Consider the following 20325-nt stretch of genomic DNA (forward strand, 5'->3'; position numbering starts at 1 on the left):
CAAACCTTGTCTTTTTTGTCTCAAATAGGCAGGGAATCTTAAAATGAGGTAAATAACTGTTAAAATAAGATAAATTACATCTTTTACCCAAAGTCTCCTCAAATAAATCTTGTTTTAAGATTCAGTAACAAACTCAACTTGCTTGATTCAAGAGTCACACAAAAAGCATCTGAAAAACAGAGTTTATTTCTCTGACTTCAAGCTGATGATGTTCACAAAACTGGCAAAGCAAACAGAAAACAGGCAAACTGGGTTCACCCAACACAATACATGATGTGTATGGTATGATACACCCATACATACAGTACTTATTGTTCCTCCAGATTATTGTCTGTGGGCAATAATGTCACAAAGACTGTATTTTATTGGAACAAAGGTATTGTCTTTGAAACTAACTGGAAAATAGGAAATGCAGTCAATTAGTTCTTTTACAAATTCTGTAGCCTGGGCAACATTGGGAACTGCCACCTCATATGCCAGCAACTCTGGATTCAGATTCAGTGTTTCATAACGTTGGTACTCAAAAGCAACTAAAGAGGAATCTATCACAAAGATATCTTTAATCAGTCCGAACACTGGGAAAGCACCATCTACATCTACAATAATCATAGATTTCCCACTTATGTACTTATTTCCATTGAGGATGTACCATTTCACAGAGACAACAGATTGCATGACCTCTATGCCTAAAAAATCTTTGACTTTTCTTTTAACATAATCAACATTTTTGACAGCTGAGACAGGCCCTGATTCTCTTTCACTAGCAAAAATTGGATGCTCAGTGCCTATTTCATTTTGACAACATTCAAGGAACTGATTATGGTTTGCAAGCGATTTACATACATTTTTGAAATTTAACTTGGAAGCCCACTGCTTAAAATAGCTATGCTTAGCTTCAAATCGCATACACATACTTCTTACTAAAGGACCAAAAGATATGATTTGGCTAGGTAGATGGAGCATGTAATGCTGCTTGGGAATGACATTGGATTCAGAAAAAAGCTCTTTGAACTGATGCAGATGTTGCTCAATCATGTGCCTGAGCCGCAATACAGTTTCTAATGAAATAACAGGAGCAAGGATAATTTGAACAATCTGAATTAATTTGAGAATAAATTTGACATACTCACTGTCCATATCATTCAAAATGAAAGGTAGTATTTTCAAAAGTATTAACATTTGTCCACATGACTGTTTTATTTTATTGTCATTAGCAGCTAAAGTGCTGACACTAATAGGACATGGCTTATCTCGTATATCTAGAGGTGAGTAAGGAAAATTTATAATAGCTGAGTTAATCTCATCTAATTCTATATGTCCTGACAGAATCAGGTTTTTTAACACAAGCTTTATTTCCATTGGGGCAACACCTTCAAAAATTACATGCATTATATCCTGTGGAGTTTGTTTGATCAGGTCAAATGCTGGAAAATCAACTAGCCTGCTTCTTCTGTTAATCCCGTAAGTGGTTTTGAGGGATGCTTTCAATGTTTCTGTGCTTGCTTTGTCTATTTCAAGACATTGCCTGATGTGCTTTTCCAAAGTTCTTTCAGCAAACTTATTCTCCTCAAAAATACTTTGCATAGCATCAAAGGAGCATTCACAATGTCTACATTTGCTATAAGCAAAACCAACACCTTGTTTAAACCCAGCAAGGTCATGTTGGGCAAGTGTATCTCCACATAAGGCTATCACCGCACCAAACAACTCAATTTCACCATTTGGGGTTTCAATCCTAACACCATTGTAAAGAAGTGTCAGATCTTTTAGGATTCTTTTTAGTATAACATCAACACTGCATTGAGAAATATCATTTCCCTTGGCAATAGCAAGGAGTCTTATAGCAGCCAACTTGGACCTAAATTTTGGATCAATATTCCCTAAAGTGTAATAAAACATCAATAATTTATTTGCAGAGGCATGGGGGCCTAAAGGGTTACATATTTCAATTTCATCGGTGTACAATAGTATTTGCAATGCATTTGGCCTTTGAGAATATAAGGGGTGGGATGTAAAAAGGGCTCCATCAGTAAAATCATACAAGAATCCCTCTCTACTTCTTTGTGGTACAGTGGTCAACATTGTGAAGATTCTAGAATTGGTCAGTAACTGCTTGAGACTTTGAATGAGTGGCACATAGTAAAAACTTTTGTTTCTTAAGGCCATGACCCTTGAAGGACCACGCTTTACCCAACAAATCTTCTGGGACATCACAACTTCCTCTGGGTTGACTGGATTGAATAGTTCCCGGATAGTTTTATTCTGTCCATATGCTGTGGTTGAGAAAGGATCCGTGAATGTATCAAAAGTAGCCAAAGCCTCATCTTGGAGCTGAGCAGTTGTCTCTGGATTCTCTTCAAACACCCTTCTGATTCTCTCCCTTAGTGTGTCAAGGAGAGCAGCTTGGTACTGTTGCACCCCCGAGATGACGCTGTTGACAGTTCTCTGTGAAAATATATTTAAAAAAAAAAAATATATATATATATATACACATATATATTCCCCTCATATAATTATTGCTAACAGGCCCATAGTTAACATTGAAATATAGAAAGGAATTATTACAGTAATTATATTTTTTTATAAACATTGTATCAAGGAATTATTATACGATATCAATAGTACCATTAAAGCATTTGTCCATCAAGACAAATTTACCTGTGACAAGTGGCACTGTTCCCGGACACTGATGGCGAATGCCGCTGCAGATCTAGCAATATCAGGTCTGGCTCTGGATGTCACAGCAACAGCCTGCTCCTTCAGAAAGTGATAAAAGTAAGAGTAGATAGACACAATCAGGGTTGATGTGAATTGTTGTTGTTTTTTTGTTTTTCTTACAGTGAAGTGTTTTTTGTTTTTTTTTCAAGATTATAAATTAGACTACAACAAACAATGAGTGTGTAAAATTGACTCAGACAGCAGTGTTATTATTCAGCAAGTAAGTACCCAGCTCTAATTACCGAGGTAACCTTAACTTTACTGGGTACTACTTTGTTTACAACTAAAAACTAAATGAACTAAAGCACGTAAATAATACAGTCTATGAGAAAATGTTTCCAATTATTGCCCTCTGTATAACGTTACAGTAGTTGAAAACATTTTGTCCCATTTCTCCTTATGGAGAAAAGCGTGCCATAATACGGACTAATTGATGAGGAACAGGACGCACGAGAGGGGAAAAAATTATTTTAATCCCACATTTGCCTCACTGGTCTTGGACCTGAGCAGCTCTATCGTCTCTTCCCAAGGTAAGTGTGAAGTTCGTTCAATTATGTGCGTTTCACGTGAATAACGTCGTGTTACGGAGGTAACTTAGCATTCACTGAAGACAATTACTGTATATGAAAGAGAAAGTGTGTCATATAGACTGTAAAAAGAAGGTCATATAGCCTACTCCTGATTAATGCGTGCATTCCCGGTATGGATTCAAGGAAGCCAGGCTTTGAATACACCATTGTATGTGGGAAATAAAATAAAATAAAACAAAACACTTTACACAAGTCAGCATCACACAGAGAGCAAATTAATTGGCGAGATAGGCCCTCAGAGGTCAAAACGAATGGAACTGTGGAGACTTACGGATTCAATGCGGCCGACAGCGTCAGGCTGCTGTGACGGTTCAGGTAGAGAGGCACCAGGTGGGACAGCCACAGTGCTGTCCGCTGCAGGGGTGCTACAGCTGGCAAAAACGGACACACCAAATGTTTCCTGTCCCAGAGAGCGAGAAGAAGGCGTCGTACTCCATCCACTTGGTGGGCTTCCAGTCCGAAAATACTGAAGGTGCGTCCGTTTAATGTGGCGAAAGAAGGAGTTGAAAACTCTAAAGTCCTGTTCACATCCATCAATACCACAGTAAACCCAAAAATCCGGGCTGCGACTGTGGCTTGCATTAATGTGGCTTAGTAGGACTTTAAGACTTAGAGCAACAAAGACGAAACAAATCATACACCTCCACGCTGCCATGATGCCGAACCGTCTGTAGTGATGCACCGTTGGCGCCAGGTTTGCGCGGCGATATTGTTGTCGCTGGCTGATGACCCTGAGGTGGATGGGGGAGGGGGCACTCATGCTATCATTTGTATTTATTATTTGAACACAAAATTTCTCCGAGTATATGTTATTTCATTAATTTTAAGATGGTAAATGTTTTGTTTTAAAAATCTTTTATTAACAAGCTAATGTTTACATCCTCAGTTCATGTCGGCTCATGTCCTCCAACTGTCCCACCTCAATGACGTCAGGATTTACGTTACGTCCAAGTGATTTCCCCGCTTGAGTAACGGAAGGAGGCACGTTACATTCGTGAAGGAACAGCGGCTCAAGGTCAGTAAACTTAATTGAACTTTTAATATTAGTCGCGAAAATCATATTTTAGAGCAGATTGTTGCTGTGACGGTTACCGTTTCAATTGTTTTTCACCGGGGTACTTGCTTAGCAAGCTAGGTGGTGTTAGCTCATGTGCACTTTTGCATGCTAACTAACGAGCTCTGTTTGGCTGTGTTTTTGCTAGGTAGCCTATCACCTGTTAGGCCTAATTCGTCGGGGAGCCGATGAATCCAGAATGGATATTTTTGACAATGCCACTGTATCGGTCTTGGAGGGTAAGTCACAAATAAAGTTTATATTTGATGTATAGGTGCTTTTGGCATATAGTTTGTAGGAATAATAATAAAAGCTGATAGCTAAAGAAAACCAAATTAGTAAATTTGCTATTCATTATCTGATTTTTTGAGTAATAGCCACAGTTGCAGCTCAAATGTGCTGATTAATAATTTAAATGAATTAATTAAATTAGTTAATGTAAATAAATAAAAAAATATGACCAACACTGAACTTATGGCATAAAGGTAGCCCAATGTTTAAAGTCCAGACTTTAACATTTTTACCCTTGATTTTATTTGGGGCTGGCATCTTTGTGAGATAGGCTTATGATTATTTTCGCTGACTTTAAGGAGGCTTCATAGCACAGACAACTAGTTAAACAGTTTACAAATGTGTTGGAGCTCAGAGGGAGAGATAAATGGCACCTCTTTATGTTGCTTGGTACTGTAGCTTGGCATTGCTTCATCTTAAGATATTTATTTGTCATATTACAGCTGCTGGTGTTGATGAGGAGGCTTTGAAAGGCCTTAGCCGGGATGACCTGAAGGATCTTTTTCCTGGTCCTGGAAATTTTCTCAGAAGAAAGAAACTTTGGGAGTTCATCGATCAAAATGTAAACACAAATTGGAATAAATAACAGTTATTAAAATTAAATTGTACCATATTTTAATGGTCCTAATGCATTTTGTTTTCATCCTACATAATCCTAATAGTGTGAAAATACCACAGACCAAGATGCCAGCACTTGCAGTGGAAGCGGGATTATGCCCTCAACTAGCTCCATGCCACCATGCCAGCCGCAAGCCTCCACCCCCATATCTGCTGAGAAAACAATGAAAATGCCAGACCCTCCAGAGTATGTGGTGTACACAGATTCAGAGTTAGACATGGTGCGTAGTCAGTACTTTGCATTGCTCTGCAATGGAAAGGAAAAGAACTACAAGATGTCAAAGGAGCTATGTTGCAGACTTGTAAGGAACACAATCACTAGCATGGTTGCAATCCTGCGTGCTAGTCCCATGGGTAAACAAGCAAGATACCCCTCCAAACTGGAAATGAGAGCCATGTCACAGAAGATTGTCGACTATTATCCTATGTTACGTGATGCTGACACAAATATGCCATATGTAAGTAATATTTTTCATTTTTCTCAACCAAAACTGTGGACAGGTCAGCAACAAGACAAACAATTTATCTCACATTCTTTCACCACAGCTGACCATCTACACCAAAATGTACAAGCGACTTCAGAATATGAGAACTCCAAGGAAGAGGCAGGGCTCCGTACCACAAAGAGGAGCGGCCAAGACAGCTCTCTTCAGCGCAGACAACCAGGACATGGAGACAGATTGGACAGACACAAGCTACTCGAGTGATAATACCATACTTCTTGAGAGCAATGATGACATCAGCGGGGACAGCTCTGCAGGTATGCAAATTGTGGGAAAAAAATGAAAGGGTGGCTGTCATACAAATTTGTTTATGACTAAAAGTGTTTAATCATGTAATGAAACTATAGTTGTCCACATTTGTTGAACCAGAGTTCATGGCTAGACATGCACTGTGTTTATATATGCCTATTTTGCCCTGTCATATAATTGTATTGAGAATTTTTTCATTATTTCTAAAAAAAAAAAAAGCATCCCCACTACCACTCCCCTCTGTGCGAAAGAAGCCAAAGAGTGGCACCAAAACATCACTGCTGCCATCCGAGTCAGCCTCATGCTCCGCACCCACGACTGTGATTGCTTCACCAACCACGTCTGCTTCACCAGCCACGTCTGCGTCACCAGCCACGTCTGCATCACCAACCACGCCTGCAAAGGATGTTTTTGGTAAGCCCACCTCAGCACACCTCTCAGCCTGTCATCCATGAAATTGGATTAAAGTTTCCCAAAAAATAGTGCATTGTATTTTAACCACGCTTTATTTCCCCTGTGTTGTTGTTAAAGTGTTAACATTCAAATGTCTTGGCTTGGTTTTTTGTCATTTCAGTGGGCCAGGACAGTCTGAAGATGCAGGCTAGGCACTACAGAACATTGAGCAACATGTACAATAAGCCCAATGCAAAACCCAATCAAAATGATGTTGCTCAAATTTTGGACCTTGAGTTTGAGGCCAGACGGGCTTTCATTGATGCAGATGTTACAAAGGAAGAGGACCGACCTGCAAAAATCTTTGAGGCATATCCATGCTTCAAAGATGTTCGAAATGTATGTTGGTTTGTTGTACTTGAGTTACTGTGTATCCATCTGTGTACTGAATTTCAATGCATTGTTAACTGTTGAACTGTGCACAATGCTGTTTTAGGCAATGGATGAGCTGCGGCGCATAGTAGGTGGCACCAACAGCAGATACATTGAGGAAGTAAAAGGAAGATGGGCAGAATTCTGTGCCAAGGTGCAGTTCTACGGTGTGTGGAAGAAAGTCCTGAAACCCCCTTTCCCTTTGGATGTCCGCAGTGGTAAGTTGCTGTTCCATACAATATGTACGTATATGTATTGATATTTGTACAACATTCAGACCATTCTGTTCATTCTTATATTCTTTAGTGGATTTCACACTCGCCCTCTTCAATGCACTCCCATCCCTCTTCCCCTCACCAACTTCACCACCAAAGAAGCTTGGGAATAGCTGTGAGGCACTTCTTCATATCCTGAAGGTGAGAAATGTTTGTGTTGATTCCTTACTGTCCTCTTTGAAGTGCCTTTATTTTCTCACATTATTGTGCTTGTTCACATTTAGTAACAATACACCTAAGTTCACAGTTATAGATATGACCTAATTTATGTCAAAAGGGGAAAACAGAAGTGCCTCTAGTGTCCCTCAAATGGTGTTGACAGAAGGAAATAACAAAAAATGTTTTGCAAAACCTTTAATTATTTCATTATTTCATTCATTCATTCATTCATTCATTCACTGATGAAACATTAGCACCTTGCATCAGCTTGTATCAGGTATTAAAGCAGAAGTAAGTGGTCCGGTCGTTTTCGCTAATGCTGTGTTCCAGGCAGGCTTTTGAAATCGTAAATTACAGCTTCAAGTCACAACTTACGACTTTGTAGCGTTTCAGGCAACCCACTCGTGTTTTTCCGACCTGTTTTACCGGTGAAAGTCACTATAACGGCCACTCGTAACTTCCGACCGGTGAACTCGTACCAGATCGACCTGGTACCACATCACGGTCGGAAAAATACGAGTTTCCTTGAACGCACCATAACAGTCCTCGTCCCTACGTCGCCACATTCACGGCGTCCCTTGGCTGCACACACAGCCCTGCATGCCGTTCTCTCTCCTCATTGGATAAAAACTGTAGGATACGATAAATGTTTCTCCTCGGCTCAGAGCAGAGCAGAGGGACTGACAGACCCGTGTTTCAGTCCAAACACTCTATGTAAGTGATTGCTGTCGGAAGATATAACTATTTAAGACTTATATTAACACAAATATATCACTTACTTCTGCTTTAATCAATCCTAAATTCCTACATCAGTTTAACATGTTCCCCCCTACACTATTGTAAAGCAATTCATCTGATAATAATGAGTGTGAGTTTTTAAACGTGAATTTAAATTTAAGAGTGCTCAAGTCATTGGTTGCAACCTGATAGTTTCATTTTAAAAATGATCATACACTTTCAATACATTTTTATGTCTTCTCACTCTCTACGCATTGTTCTTTTTTTTCTGTTCCAGTCAGGCGAAGACCCCACCCTGTATCTGGAGAAGCGTCCTCTCTCCTCCCCAGTTTTGCTTTTTGATGGATCAACCACCATCGTGGCTGTTGGTAATGTACCTGTGACCACCCTTCCACAGGAAGATTTCTCAGAAGGGATGTTGGTGCTATTGGCATACTACTACACGTTGCATTTAACATACCCTAAATGTGTTGCAACGCTCCTCTCTGTTATTCAAACAGAGGTCATTGGTGACACAATCCACGATCAAGATGCCACTAGTGCATATAAGAAAGCAATGGCTGATTGGAAATCATTCATTGACAAGTAGCTGAATGTCAAGCAGTATTTTGTCATGTCAGTTGTTCTTGTTATTGTTACCCATGCCTTACAATGGTTTTGTGTATTCCACAAGTTTATTACAGTGTCACTTAATTATTTGCTTGAATTGTTACCTCATCGAGGCCTGCACTGTAAAATGTAACTAATGGTTTCAACTTAAAAATATGAGCGAAAGGGCTAAATTTCAAGTTAAGTGAAAGAAAAAAAGACGCTACGGTCGCGGCCGCACCCCTGTTTCAGTTGAGTTGTCTGAACTAGCAAATCTGTTTAATTTGAATTAAAAATGTAAGTTCTGTAAATCTTATATGTCATTTGATTTATTAATTGATTGAACTGCTTGGTTGTTATTTGAATTTGCAAATCTATCTTAGTTTAATTAATTTTCAAGATAAACCTGCTTGGATTAAGACAGAGCTTAGTCATTCTTCACTAATAGTATAGTATTTTTCTCTAAATTTAATATTTTTCTTAACTAATCTTCAGCTAAATTAGCTAAAGAAGGAAAGATTTTGTTTGTAATTGCTTATATTTAGTATATTTCACTTATTTTGAGGCTGTAAAAAGTTACTTTTTTAAGTAATCTCATTTTAAAACCAGCATTTTATGCTTAAATTTAGTATGTTTCACTTATTTCTAGGCTGTAAAAAGTTACTTTTTAAGTAATCTAATCTTAAAAACGAGCATTTTATGCTTATATTTAGTATATTTCACTTGTTTTGAGGCTGTAAAAAGTTACTTTTTAAGTAATCTCATCTTAAAACCAGCATTTTATGCTTATATTTCACTTGTTTTGAGGCTGTAAAAGTTACTTTTTAAGTAATCTCATCTTAAAACCAGCATTTTATGCTTAAATTTAGTATATTTCACTTGTTTAGAGGCTGTAAAAAGTTACTTTTTAAGTAATCTCATCTTAAAACCAGCATGTTTGGCTTATTTTAAGCCTTCCAAACACCTCTGTAGACATGCTTATTTCCAGATTTAACAATCTTAATTTAAGAAATCTTGTCAAGTGAAATTATCTTGCTGCATGGACAGATAATTTCACTTGTTTTGAGTACATTTTCCCTCAGATTTAGTGTTTTTATCTTGTTTTTAGACCCCCCTTTTTTGCAGTGCAGGTATGAAGACTTTCGTAATCGGATGTGGTCAGGTGACATATATTGTAATGTAGTGTGTATCCTAGTTGAAGTGTAATGACAGCTTTACTTTATTGGCCGTGTACAAGTTTAAATAAAGGTTGAGTTTGTTGTATTCTCTAAGATGTGTGCCACATGACTGCTGAGTCAGGACCTGAGGAACTGACTCAGCTTCTAAGTTGACCCAAGCACTTTTGTGTCATTGTGTATACAAAATTTGTGTTTTCCTCTAGTCAGTTTTGTGCATACAGTATATTTTGTCTTTGCTTATCGTCACAATCTCCAGGACCCATTGACATGCCACTATATCTTTGAGGAGATAGTGGGTTGGCTCTACAGTGCAGCTCTGGTACTGACTGAGCAGCAGACTGTTGTGTTGTTGTGCTTGTTTGAGCACAGTGAAGAACTTCTCTAGCGTAACAAAGTTGAATGGGTCAGGTTACAACGAAATCACGAGCCATTCAGCAGCTGCTCCCCTCTACCACATAACAGCAATGCATCAATGATCACAGCAGAAGAGCTTGACTGCCCCCATCTGGTTAGATACAGAACTGAAAGCAAGGTCGACCACATAAAGTTATAAGTTTGAGTAAAAAAAATATAAAAAAATGAATTTTCTTTACATGTAGTGTTACATATAACATTGTTACTGTCACAGTCAGAATCAGCTACAGTAGTGGGAGAAAGATAAGGAGATGTAAGTGTGTGTGTGTTTGTATGTCCCTTTACTTATACCTTTGTGAAGACCCAACAGAGTTGGCAAGAAATTTTTGGAAAGTGAGGTCACTTTTTCAAAGGGCTGTTTGAGGGTTCAGACTTGGTTTTAGGGTTAGGCATTTAGTTTGGTTAAGGTTAGGGTAAGGGGCTAGGCTATGCATTATGTCGATGAGCATCCTCACAAAGATAGAAGTACAAACCTGTGTATGTGTGTGTGTCCATTTCTCTGGTTGAATATGAATGGTAGAATAGAATGGTTCTCATACTGAATTAAATATCTCTGGGAGTGGATTGCCTCACAGACAATCAAATTCATTTTGGAAGATGAGTTGAGTTGAGGTTGATGGTACACAAAGAAAATAGCTGTGTGTGATACAACCAGTTTGTTATGTCACTGATGCTAATCCAGAATCTGAATGATAAATAATAACTACATGATCTAAACAGTAAAACAGAGCTGAGATGTAAGAGGATTAAACAGTCCATCACCTGACTCTCCTGCTGAACGGAGGGTCACTGATGATGTCACTTTCTGTACCATGAGAGTTAACTGTAAGTGAGATAGAACAATTCATACATCTGCATTGTGTCACAACCATTTTCATGAAGCCGATCGAATCATAACTCCACAAAGATTAAAACATCACTAAACTGTTTCTATTAACTGATGTGACCCGTCAATGAGAGGGTCGTGAGGTCTTAAGTGCTCCGTCTTTACTCTAACAAAGATTTATTACTGCTCGGCCAACACAGCAGCCGAGTCCACAGAACTGGTGTCCAATCGTTTTAACTCCAGGCTCGTCTGACAGAGCACATTTAACATTATAATGATACATATAAAACTGATGCCCCCGACTCATACTGTGGTACTCAATAGTAACTAATAGACATCTTTATTCTTTTGCTGCCACTGCAGGGCAAGTGCACACTTGTATTCATCAGGTTGATTTATGAGTTGGTATTATTTTACGTCACTTGACGTCCTTACATTAAAGGGTTAGTTCACCCAAAAATCACAAATTCACTCATTATCGACTCACCACTGTGCCAATTATGTTTTTTTCTGTTGTTTTTATAAGTCTGAAGAATTGGTCACCATTTACTTCAATTGTTTTGGATTTGGCTGCAACGCCGGTCACCCATGATAAATGTTTTGTGGACTCAAATACTTCACCCCTTCACTGGCATAGTGGTAAGTAGATAATAACATTTTCGGGTGAACTATCCCTTTAAGGGTATGAAGCTAAGTCATTGAAATGTGATTGGGGTTCTGTCATTCATCTATTTTCTGAAAGGAATGATGGGAGCCTGGGCCTGAGGTCTGTTTTTCTCTGCAATGACCTCAGAGAAGCAATTTGTGACTCATTCTCAAGAGACTGGAAGAGAGCGGTGGAGGACGTGACGCAGCGGAGAATGACCAGAAGCAAGAAGCACTCATCCTATAAATTATTAAATTTGTCATTGTTACCATCAGACTGCTCGCACACATGACCAGAACTGAACTGACTCATTGATTTTTCAGATGTGGAAAAGTAGTTTAAAAGTTCGAAAGATGAACACAACTCTGTTCCGTTTAACCTCACCACCAGAGGTCAGCACAAAGAACCCCCACAGCCTCTATCAGTTGACATCGATCAGGCTGCTGAGTCAAATGACAAACGAAGGGACTGAGGGGGAAAGTGGCTGGTCAGGTTCTCCTCCCTCACCTGCCACTCACAGTCCTAATCTGTTTGCTCGCGAGTCCTACACAGGCTGCATGATCAATACACAACCCTTTAATAATGAAACCATCCTTCTTCCAGGCCTCTACGCTCTCTGAAAGGTTTGTTTGTGGGCCGCGTCTGTCTCACCTAAAGATCACTCAGCTGAAATGACTCGAGTGTCTTGCAAAAAGAAAATTATCCACAGTGTCTGGACATCAGAGGATAGTTTGTGCTTTTTCATTAACTCAGGAAGTGGAAGGTTTGAAACAGGATTTAACTTCTATTATTATTTTTTCTTATCCTTTCATGCTCATATGATACATTTAAAGCTTCTTCAGAAAAGTAAACATATTTCTGACAGGCAGGGTTTAATTTTTTGGGATCTAATTGTCATTGAGGATACATTTATTTTTATCATTATTGTATTGCTCCTAAGGAAGGCAACCAAGGTCTGTTATTATTATTATGAAAATGTAATTTTTTTCTGGATTCAATTCATTTGTAATTTTTATTAAATGGTGTTTCTTAAATCTGTCTCATGAAGCCAGTTTTATTGTTTGTTATTTTTTATTTCATGTCTTTTAGTGCTGATGGTTTTGTCATAAACTGCCTCCAGATTCATCCGCATTGCTCCTGTTTAATCAAGCATCAACATTGATGTAATCTTTTTGCCAACTCGAGGCTGCTGCTGTGAATAAACACAGCACTCAGACACAGAGACTAACTTATCCTCTTATTTGATTTATCAGGGCTGAATGGTGCCCATATAGCTGGTGAACTACAGCAACTATAGGCTATAGGAGTTGTGAGCTTGGATTATGACCCAGCAGTCAGTGTTTGTAGAACTGAGAGAGTTTCTCTGTGAAAAATCTAAACTCACTCTGAGCTGAGCCAACTCATCAGCTTGCTACAGAAGCCTATATACAGCACAATGATTACAATCCGATAACTGTGAAAAAGAAATACACATATAGGAGCTGAGAGGAGTAATGCACATTTCAACGCTAATAAAATAATAATTGTCAGAGTCGACCTACTGCTACACATGGGAATGTTTTCACGCTTTGATTCTTTGCATATGATTTACAATTATTTGCTGATTATGTCACATGCTGTGTTTCTGTGATTATTGATTTCTTAATTACTTTAAGTATTTAAAAGTGAGCACTGACAATCCATAATGGGGGGGGGTGCCCTGGACCAGAGTCCTCCTGGTTGTCCACTTAACAGGAGGTCGGTAGTTTGATTCCCAGGACCTACAGTCTGCATTCTGTAGGGCCAGATGTGTGATATGAATGGTATATATATTTGTGGTGAAGAACATGAACATATAGTGGTGGATGTGTGTTTGCACACACTAATACTGATGCTGAGCCAAACAATGGTTTTTAATTCTGATTTCTGTTAAGAGAGTAAGGGTCTGATCATCCATCTATAAGTGACGTAATGGACAATGATTAATTCTTTCTCTGGGAGCGTAGACTTTCTTCTCCCCTAAAACATAATTTATATTCCAAATCAGAAGAGATGGGCAGCATTTTGACTTTGACGACATGTGTGCACGGACCCACAGAACCATTTACAGGTCAAATCTCTCATAATCTGCAGGTTCCTGGGAACTAATGGAAACATAGAGGTTTTCATCAAAGAGCTTCTGGTTGTACCCATTCCCCCCAGCCCCCTGTTCACCTTGTATGTGTGGATGAGACAGAAAGAAAGAGGGGGACAGAGAGAGTCTGTGTGCATCTATGTGCACTGAAATGCTGATTCCTCTCCTTTGGGCCCTGTCAAATGCACTTAGTGTCAGTTTTTCGCATAGCCCAAAAAAACAAACAGAGGAAAATCCCTGTAATTCCAAAAGGCTGAAGGCAGAGAGAGGAGAGAAGGAAGACAGGAGCCAGGGGGACGTTGTTCTGTTTTGGAGAAACCTGCAGGGCCTGTGTGTTTGAACATCTCTGAAGGACACACTCACCTCATGGTGAAGTCACAGCGTGTGATGTCGTCAGATTAGATTGATTCATGCTGCAACAGAAGTTCCTCTGTCAGACCTGCTCACTGGATCTGTGCTCTCCCTCAGGCTAATCTTATTTGTAAAGCTGGCAGTCTGAATACCCTTCTGGAGAGGAGCCATTTTATAAAAGAGTCCACTATGTGTCGCTGGTTTGTGGGTTGAAACCAGACTGTTTGATTTAAGAGCAGAGACTGTTCTGAAGTCCTACAGGTTGGAGGATGTTTTGGGAAACATGCTTGTAGGCTTTGTTCAAACCACTCTCACACCTATATCGTATATGAAGCTACTACCGGGAATCTTTTCATCATTGTGAGGTTACTACGCTACATATCTAACCAGCAAGTCTTAACCCATAAATACATATTATACTATATCTCCTTTGTTTAACCCATGGAAAAACCAAAATGTAAGGATTTCTCAGGAGCTAATGTGCCGTACTACACCAGGAAGTAACTTCACCCAGCAAGAAACAGTGTTGTACATAAAAGTTGCTGGTTTCATATCATCATGCAATCATCAGGGTGGTATCGATCGACTCATCAAACTCTCAACAAGAGAGCAAACAAGTGCATTTACCAAAATTAGTCTTTTGATTATCCTTAATCCCAACGCTCAACTGAACTAAACTTGACATAAATCTATTCTACGCATCATGACTGACGACAGTAAACTGTGTAATATGCAAGTCAACAGTTTTGTGCCACGAGTTCCTAAATCATCTACTCCTGCTCACTGGATGTGATTTCCTGCCAGCAGTGTTGTAGTAATTCTGTTTCCTCTCAGCCAATAAGAATTAACTGGATTAGATGTGCAAGAGTAGTGATGGAGCAAGAAACAGATAGAACACACAGCATATGTGGACAAAGAGACTTAGCCCAAAGTATCACTTGTCTTTTCAAATATTAGCAGAACACAGCTCCACAGATCACGCAGATATTTAATGAATACTATAGTAAATATAGTGTGCTATAGTTCCACCTTTATAACATTAAAAATAATTAATAATTATTCATATCACTTTTGAAAATTCAAATAACAAAGTGCTTGATGAGGCAACACCTATTTTCAAAAATTCAATTAAAATCGTATTATCAATTAAGGCCTTAAAGGTCCAGTGTGTACATCTGGAGCGAGTCCTCTCTACGAAGGCTGCCATGTTTTTTCTAAACTGAACTAACTAAACACCTTTTGAGTTTTGATGACAACTGAAGGCTACCACAGGAGGGTGAGGTGAAGAGGAAACTTGAAAGAGATTACTGAATCACCTGACCTGACTTCCTCAGGCAGATCGTTCCAGAGCCTCGGCGCCCGGACGCTAAGACTCTGTCACTGTCAGTTTTCAGCTGGGAGCCTTGGACGGATAACAGGCCTCTGCCCACGGATGTCAATGTATGAGCCAGTGATTAGGGTGCTAAAAGGTCAGATATATAAGATGGAGATAAAAGCCATGCAGAGGTTTATAAATAACCAATAAAATCTTAAAATCAATCCTGAAACATACTGGGAGCCATTGAAAAGAGGCTAAAACAGGAGTGATGTGATCACGTCTATTGGTTCTTGTTAAAAGCTTTTACCAATGACTTTTATCAATGACTCCATTAGTGTGTTTACTGTTGGTGCTTTAAATATACTTATGTACTTTCACTTGCATGATTACAATTTTGAATATATTACTTTTTTATGTATATGTGCCTGAAGCAAATTTTGCTTTAATGATGCTTTGTAAATACATAAAATGGGACCGACTGATTCCTCACTTGAGTTTCTGTTACTTTCATTTAGTTTTAGTTTTACCCAGTAATAGTAGTGCTGCCAAATTAGAGATCAAAGTATCTCTCCCACAACTATCTTTAACTTAGAATAGGATAAAAAAGAAAGCCTTTATTGTCAGCTCAGTATCAGCAGAATACAACAAAATGTAAATTGCTGCTACAGTGATACATAGACAACAGAATAAAAGACAATGCACTCAATCCAGTGTACTAACACACCATAAAGACATGCACACAAATGCTTTCCATATATTTCACATGATCACTAAAAACTCTCAAAAATGCAACACAGTGTAAAATAAGAGTCGTACCGTTTGTTTAGTATGTTGGTTGTGAATCTGGTGGTTCGAGGTTTTAGTGACCTGTTGCACCTCCCTGAGGGAAGAGGTTCAAACAGTCGGTGACCAGGGTGCACAGTCCTTCACAACTTGCAGAAGTGCAGCCTAAAAGTCTTAAATAAGGGCAAAAACTCAGAAGCAATCCTATTAGCCAGGCCCGGTTCTAGACTGCTAAGATTAAGGGGGCAATTAGGAAATCCAATTAAGCTTTTTCAGAAATCTGGAAATTCAGAGGGGCAAATTGAAATAAATTGGTAGATTCAAATGTTACAGAATAAAGTTGACCAGCCGGGTGGGCGGAGTAGGAATTTGGCTTGGCATTGCCCACCCCTGCCCACCTCTAGATCCGGGCCTGCTATTAGCGCCACCTGCACAGGTCTGAGACCCATTTAGTTTGGGTTTTAGTCCCAGCTCCCCTGACATGTATATATCATGCAGCCACGTGTTAATGTCAGTGAATAGGATCAGTAACTGATGCATATAGGAGCTGGAATAAAAAACCTCCTCAGTGAATGGTTGGTGGATTCCTCTCAGCATCATGATAAGGTGAGATCCGGTGCAGGCCGCAGCTCCTCCTGTCAGCTGCCACTAGTGGTGATGCTGCTGCTCCCTGGTGTGTGGAGGAGGAGAGAGAGAGCGTGTCCGCTGCCCAATGACAGCGCAGGATGCTGAGAGAGGCAGAGAGAGGCTGCCAGGGTGAATGGAGGCGACAAGATGCCGTCTGCAGCGGCGGAGAAGAGGAATTAACATCGATAAAGGTACGTTTCCTCCTTTGATTCCTCTCACACTCTGCGTGATTGTCATCATAGAAGCTGTGACGCTTGGAATCCCTCGTGTTTCCTCTGGTTTTGAAGCGTTTTGTGTGGGGAAAAAAGCAAAGGCTGTGCGCGTTAAAAAAAAAAAATCCCTCTCGTATCGTGGCTGCACGGACACATCAGTCAGTCACCGGATACCGGAGCATTAGCATTTTAAATCCCTGTTTAGTGGATGGAGCAGCGGTGTGTTTCAAAATAAAGGTTTCAGCTCCATACAGGCTGATATTACACTGGTGTGTTCAGGTGCACCCACCACGTTAGGAAAATGTAGGCCCTGCGAGCTGTCAAGTGCTCGGTCGTGCCTTCTTCTGCAGCATCACATGTAATTCTGCCTGCACATCCCACAGAAGACACTAAAGGACATATTTCCATTTCAATAAGGTGTCCACATGTCATTAACATCTGTAGAGGGCGTCTCACGTGGTTTGCCTGTTCAGAGGACATTTCTTAACCACAGCAGGAATCTCTTGGCCCTTTTTGGATTTTGCTATTTAAAACAGCACATTTACATTTTTCTCATCCAATCTACCATCTGAAGTCAGTGGGAGGCATATGGGCCAGCGTTGAGGCTCTGTAGTAGAATACATGATGAGGATGAGGAGGCTGCATGTGTTGCACTTACCCAAGTGGCACTGCGCCTCACTGAGCCGGCTGGTATAAAGAGCAGGCTTCTTCTTTTTACATGAAATTTCTCCATTATAAAGCTATTGTAAAGGCTATTTATAGAGGCCTCCTCTTTGTCAGCTCCAGACATGCGCTCTGACCTCAGAGGCTCCACAGACCCTTGGTTTTATTCGCTCCAGAAGAAGAAAATGCCGGCATGCTGCTGCCTCTTAAAATGTCATGAGTGCCTCATAGAAACTACATGTCTCCTCGACCCCACTGACAGACTCAACCACGCCTGTGGTGAAATCTTTCTTTCTCTTTCTCACTACATCTGTAGCCATTGTTTCCACACCACCGCTCTTTGAATTACCACTGATCATTTCTTCTGGCGCCTGTATTGGCTTTTCCTGTCAGGACCTGGTAACTTGTTATTAATACCTGCGTAACATCAGCATTGTGACTATTCAGAGATCAATCAGAGCAACAGCTTTGGTTAGTATTTGGAAAAAGGTGCATGAAGGAAAAAATATGTGAAAAACGATGAAGGGCATAACTTGAACCCTGGCGAAGGGTTGAGGTCAAACACTAAAGGATTATTTCTTATGCTTGATATTCCCGAGATATCATCACTGTTTAGCATTCATAGACTTGACAGATAAATAAATATAAAATCAGAAGGAGCAGAGTATTTCTTTGTTTGTGTACTGCAAATTAAATAGAATTGAGAAAACCAACCATTTTATCATTCAGTTTGACGGTACAATTATTGGGGGGGCTTTACAGGTTGGTTTTGACTGGAGGGGTTACAACCCCCCTATCCCTCCATAGATTACGCCCTATAAAACTACACAAAACAACCTACAGCTGGTGTGTCACTGTGGTAAAATATGCATTAGCACCTTCTCTCTGATTATCTAAGAACTGTGGGAGAGAGTGGGAGTAGAATAAAGTGCTGAAACTGACCTCTTCATTTGGCACAACCTGTGGTTCTCCAACATTATTCACTGTTTTTGCAGATACGTTGGTCACTTCCCTCTGCCCAGCAGCCAGCATTGTGCTGCGATGCTTTGTGACTTTGTGATTTCTGCTCCAAAATGAAAGAATATGCTGATTTTTCTCTGATATATAATTAAATACATATAGTGATTATATGTGGGTTTTTGAATAAGACAATAATTGTAATTTAAAGGCACCTTGGGCATTTTCAATATTTTCTGGCATTGAAAGGAATACATGTTTAATTTATGAATGAAAAAATATAAAAAGACACTGACTTTATTTAATTGAATTGTTCAAACCACAATCAATTCAGTATTTTCATCCTGATGTTCCAAGACAATAAGAAATCAATCGGTAAAATATGATTGTGTGAGAGTGTAGCCTCTGGATGGACAGAAAAACTGATTATAAAATAATTTACAGGTTGGACCTGATATAGCAGAAAATATTCAGTTAAATGAGCCATTGTTATAGATACAGTAGCTGACAGTGTGGATTGGCAGGAAACATGCAGAGGTGAGGGGGAGGACATGCAGCAAACATCTCTCAGCATGCTGGAATCAAAGCACGGGGGATGTTTTGGTCACATGGCACCTGTCCCAGATCTGTGGCCCACCAGCACAGCACAGTTGGCATAATTTTTTTTGAAACAAACTCAGCTATACAGGTGAATCCCAGTCGTCAGTGTCAGCTTTAATCTGTTCTTCAAGTTTCAGGAGAATAAAAGATGATGTGAGGAAGAAGCACAGGACCCGGAGAGTCACAGCTTGGATCACTGGTGAATGTGGCACAGAGGAAGTTAAAAAAATTATGACAGCATATATAATATGACAAACAGAGTCAAACACAAAAGAGGATCCCATGTCGAATGGAAATCCTAACAAACACTGACCCAAACATGCTTAAAGCAGTAAAAATGACTAAAAACAAGAGTAAAACAATTAAAAACAGTATAAATAAATGAAAATTAAACATTCCAAAACGCTTTAAAAACCAGAACAGAGCCAGAGCCAGACTTCACAGACCTCACAGACCTCACAGACCTCACAGACCTGCTGACCGCTGACGATAAGAGTGGCAGTGTTTGGTGTTGCATATGTTTGCATATTAAAAATTTGAATTTAATTTGCCATGTCTCTCTCTGAGGGATTATTGTTTATAGGCTACATCATGAACTTAAAATCTCGAACACACTCTCTGTGCAAGCCTGATTTGTTCTGCTGTTTCATATCAAACATAAAATATGAAATGATATTTATGTTTAGAGCCCCATCCTATTTCTAGGCACCTGTTACTTAATATGGCATACAGAGATGACAGTGTCCCATGTGATCTCCTCTGCCAAGCTGCAGTGATTCACCCCTGGCAAAGTGTTTCCTCACAGATGATGCCTCAGTGAGTGCAGCTCAGGGTTTCTGTCATCTACAGTCTTCATGCTCTGAGAGCAGACCAGTGGACACATGCGTCTCTGTGGAATGAATCATCATTTCATCTGGCCCTCAAATTAAAACCAAAATAATTTACACAAAGTTAAAAACTTTGGGACAATAAGAGACAGAAAGCACGTATAAAGCCTCCAGACTGTCTCGTCACACTGTCACTCCTGCG

General features: G+C 39.7%; 2 protein-coding genes and 1 long non-coding RNA gene across 7 annotated transcripts in view; 2 read left to right on the plus strand and 1 right to left on the minus strand.

The window, feature by feature from the left end:
- Nucleotides 1-167: 167 nt before the first annotated feature.
- On the minus strand, nucleotides 168-3939 carry LOC138413464 (uncharacterized). The gene is made up of 2 exons (XR_011245805.1): nucleotides 2659-3939; nucleotides 168-2445 (listed from the first exon to the last, which is right to left on the minus strand). It is a non-coding gene; the product is annotated as an uncharacterized lncRNA (long non-coding RNA).
- A 1289-nt stretch (nucleotides 3940-5228) lies between these two features.
- LOC109648121 (uncharacterized) lies at nucleotides 5229-8913 on the plus strand. Its single transcript, XM_069536689.1, has 7 exons — nucleotides 5229-5729; nucleotides 5818-6031; nucleotides 6243-6437; nucleotides 6598-6815; nucleotides 6913-7066; nucleotides 7155-7264; nucleotides 8298-8913. The coding sequence occupies exons 1-7, from the start codon at nucleotides 5367-5369 to the stop codon at nucleotides 8607-8609; spliced, it is 1566 nt and encodes a 521-aa protein (XP_069392790.1). The 5' UTR covers nucleotides 5229-5366; the 3' UTR covers nucleotides 8610-8913.
- Nucleotides 8914-16903: 7990 nt separating this feature from the next.
- Nucleotides 16904-20325, plus strand: part of erc2 (ELKS/RAB6-interacting/CAST family member 2) — a 39091-nt gene continuing 35669 nt past the window's right edge. For all 5 annotated transcript variants that reach the window (XM_069536710.1, XM_069536739.1, XM_069536723.1 and 2 more), the window contains exon 1: nucleotides 16904-17055. The gene's annotated coding sequence lies outside the window, so the exon portion shown is untranslated. The remainder of the gene's footprint in view (nucleotides 17056-20325) is intronic.

The sequence above is a fragment of the Paralichthys olivaceus genome, chromosome 2 (assembly GCF_024713975.1).
Source record: "Paralichthys olivaceus isolate ysfri-2021 chromosome 2, ASM2471397v2, whole genome shotgun sequence".
Taxonomy (NCBI): Eukaryota; Metazoa; Chordata; class Actinopteri; order Pleuronectiformes; family Paralichthyidae; genus Paralichthys; species Paralichthys olivaceus.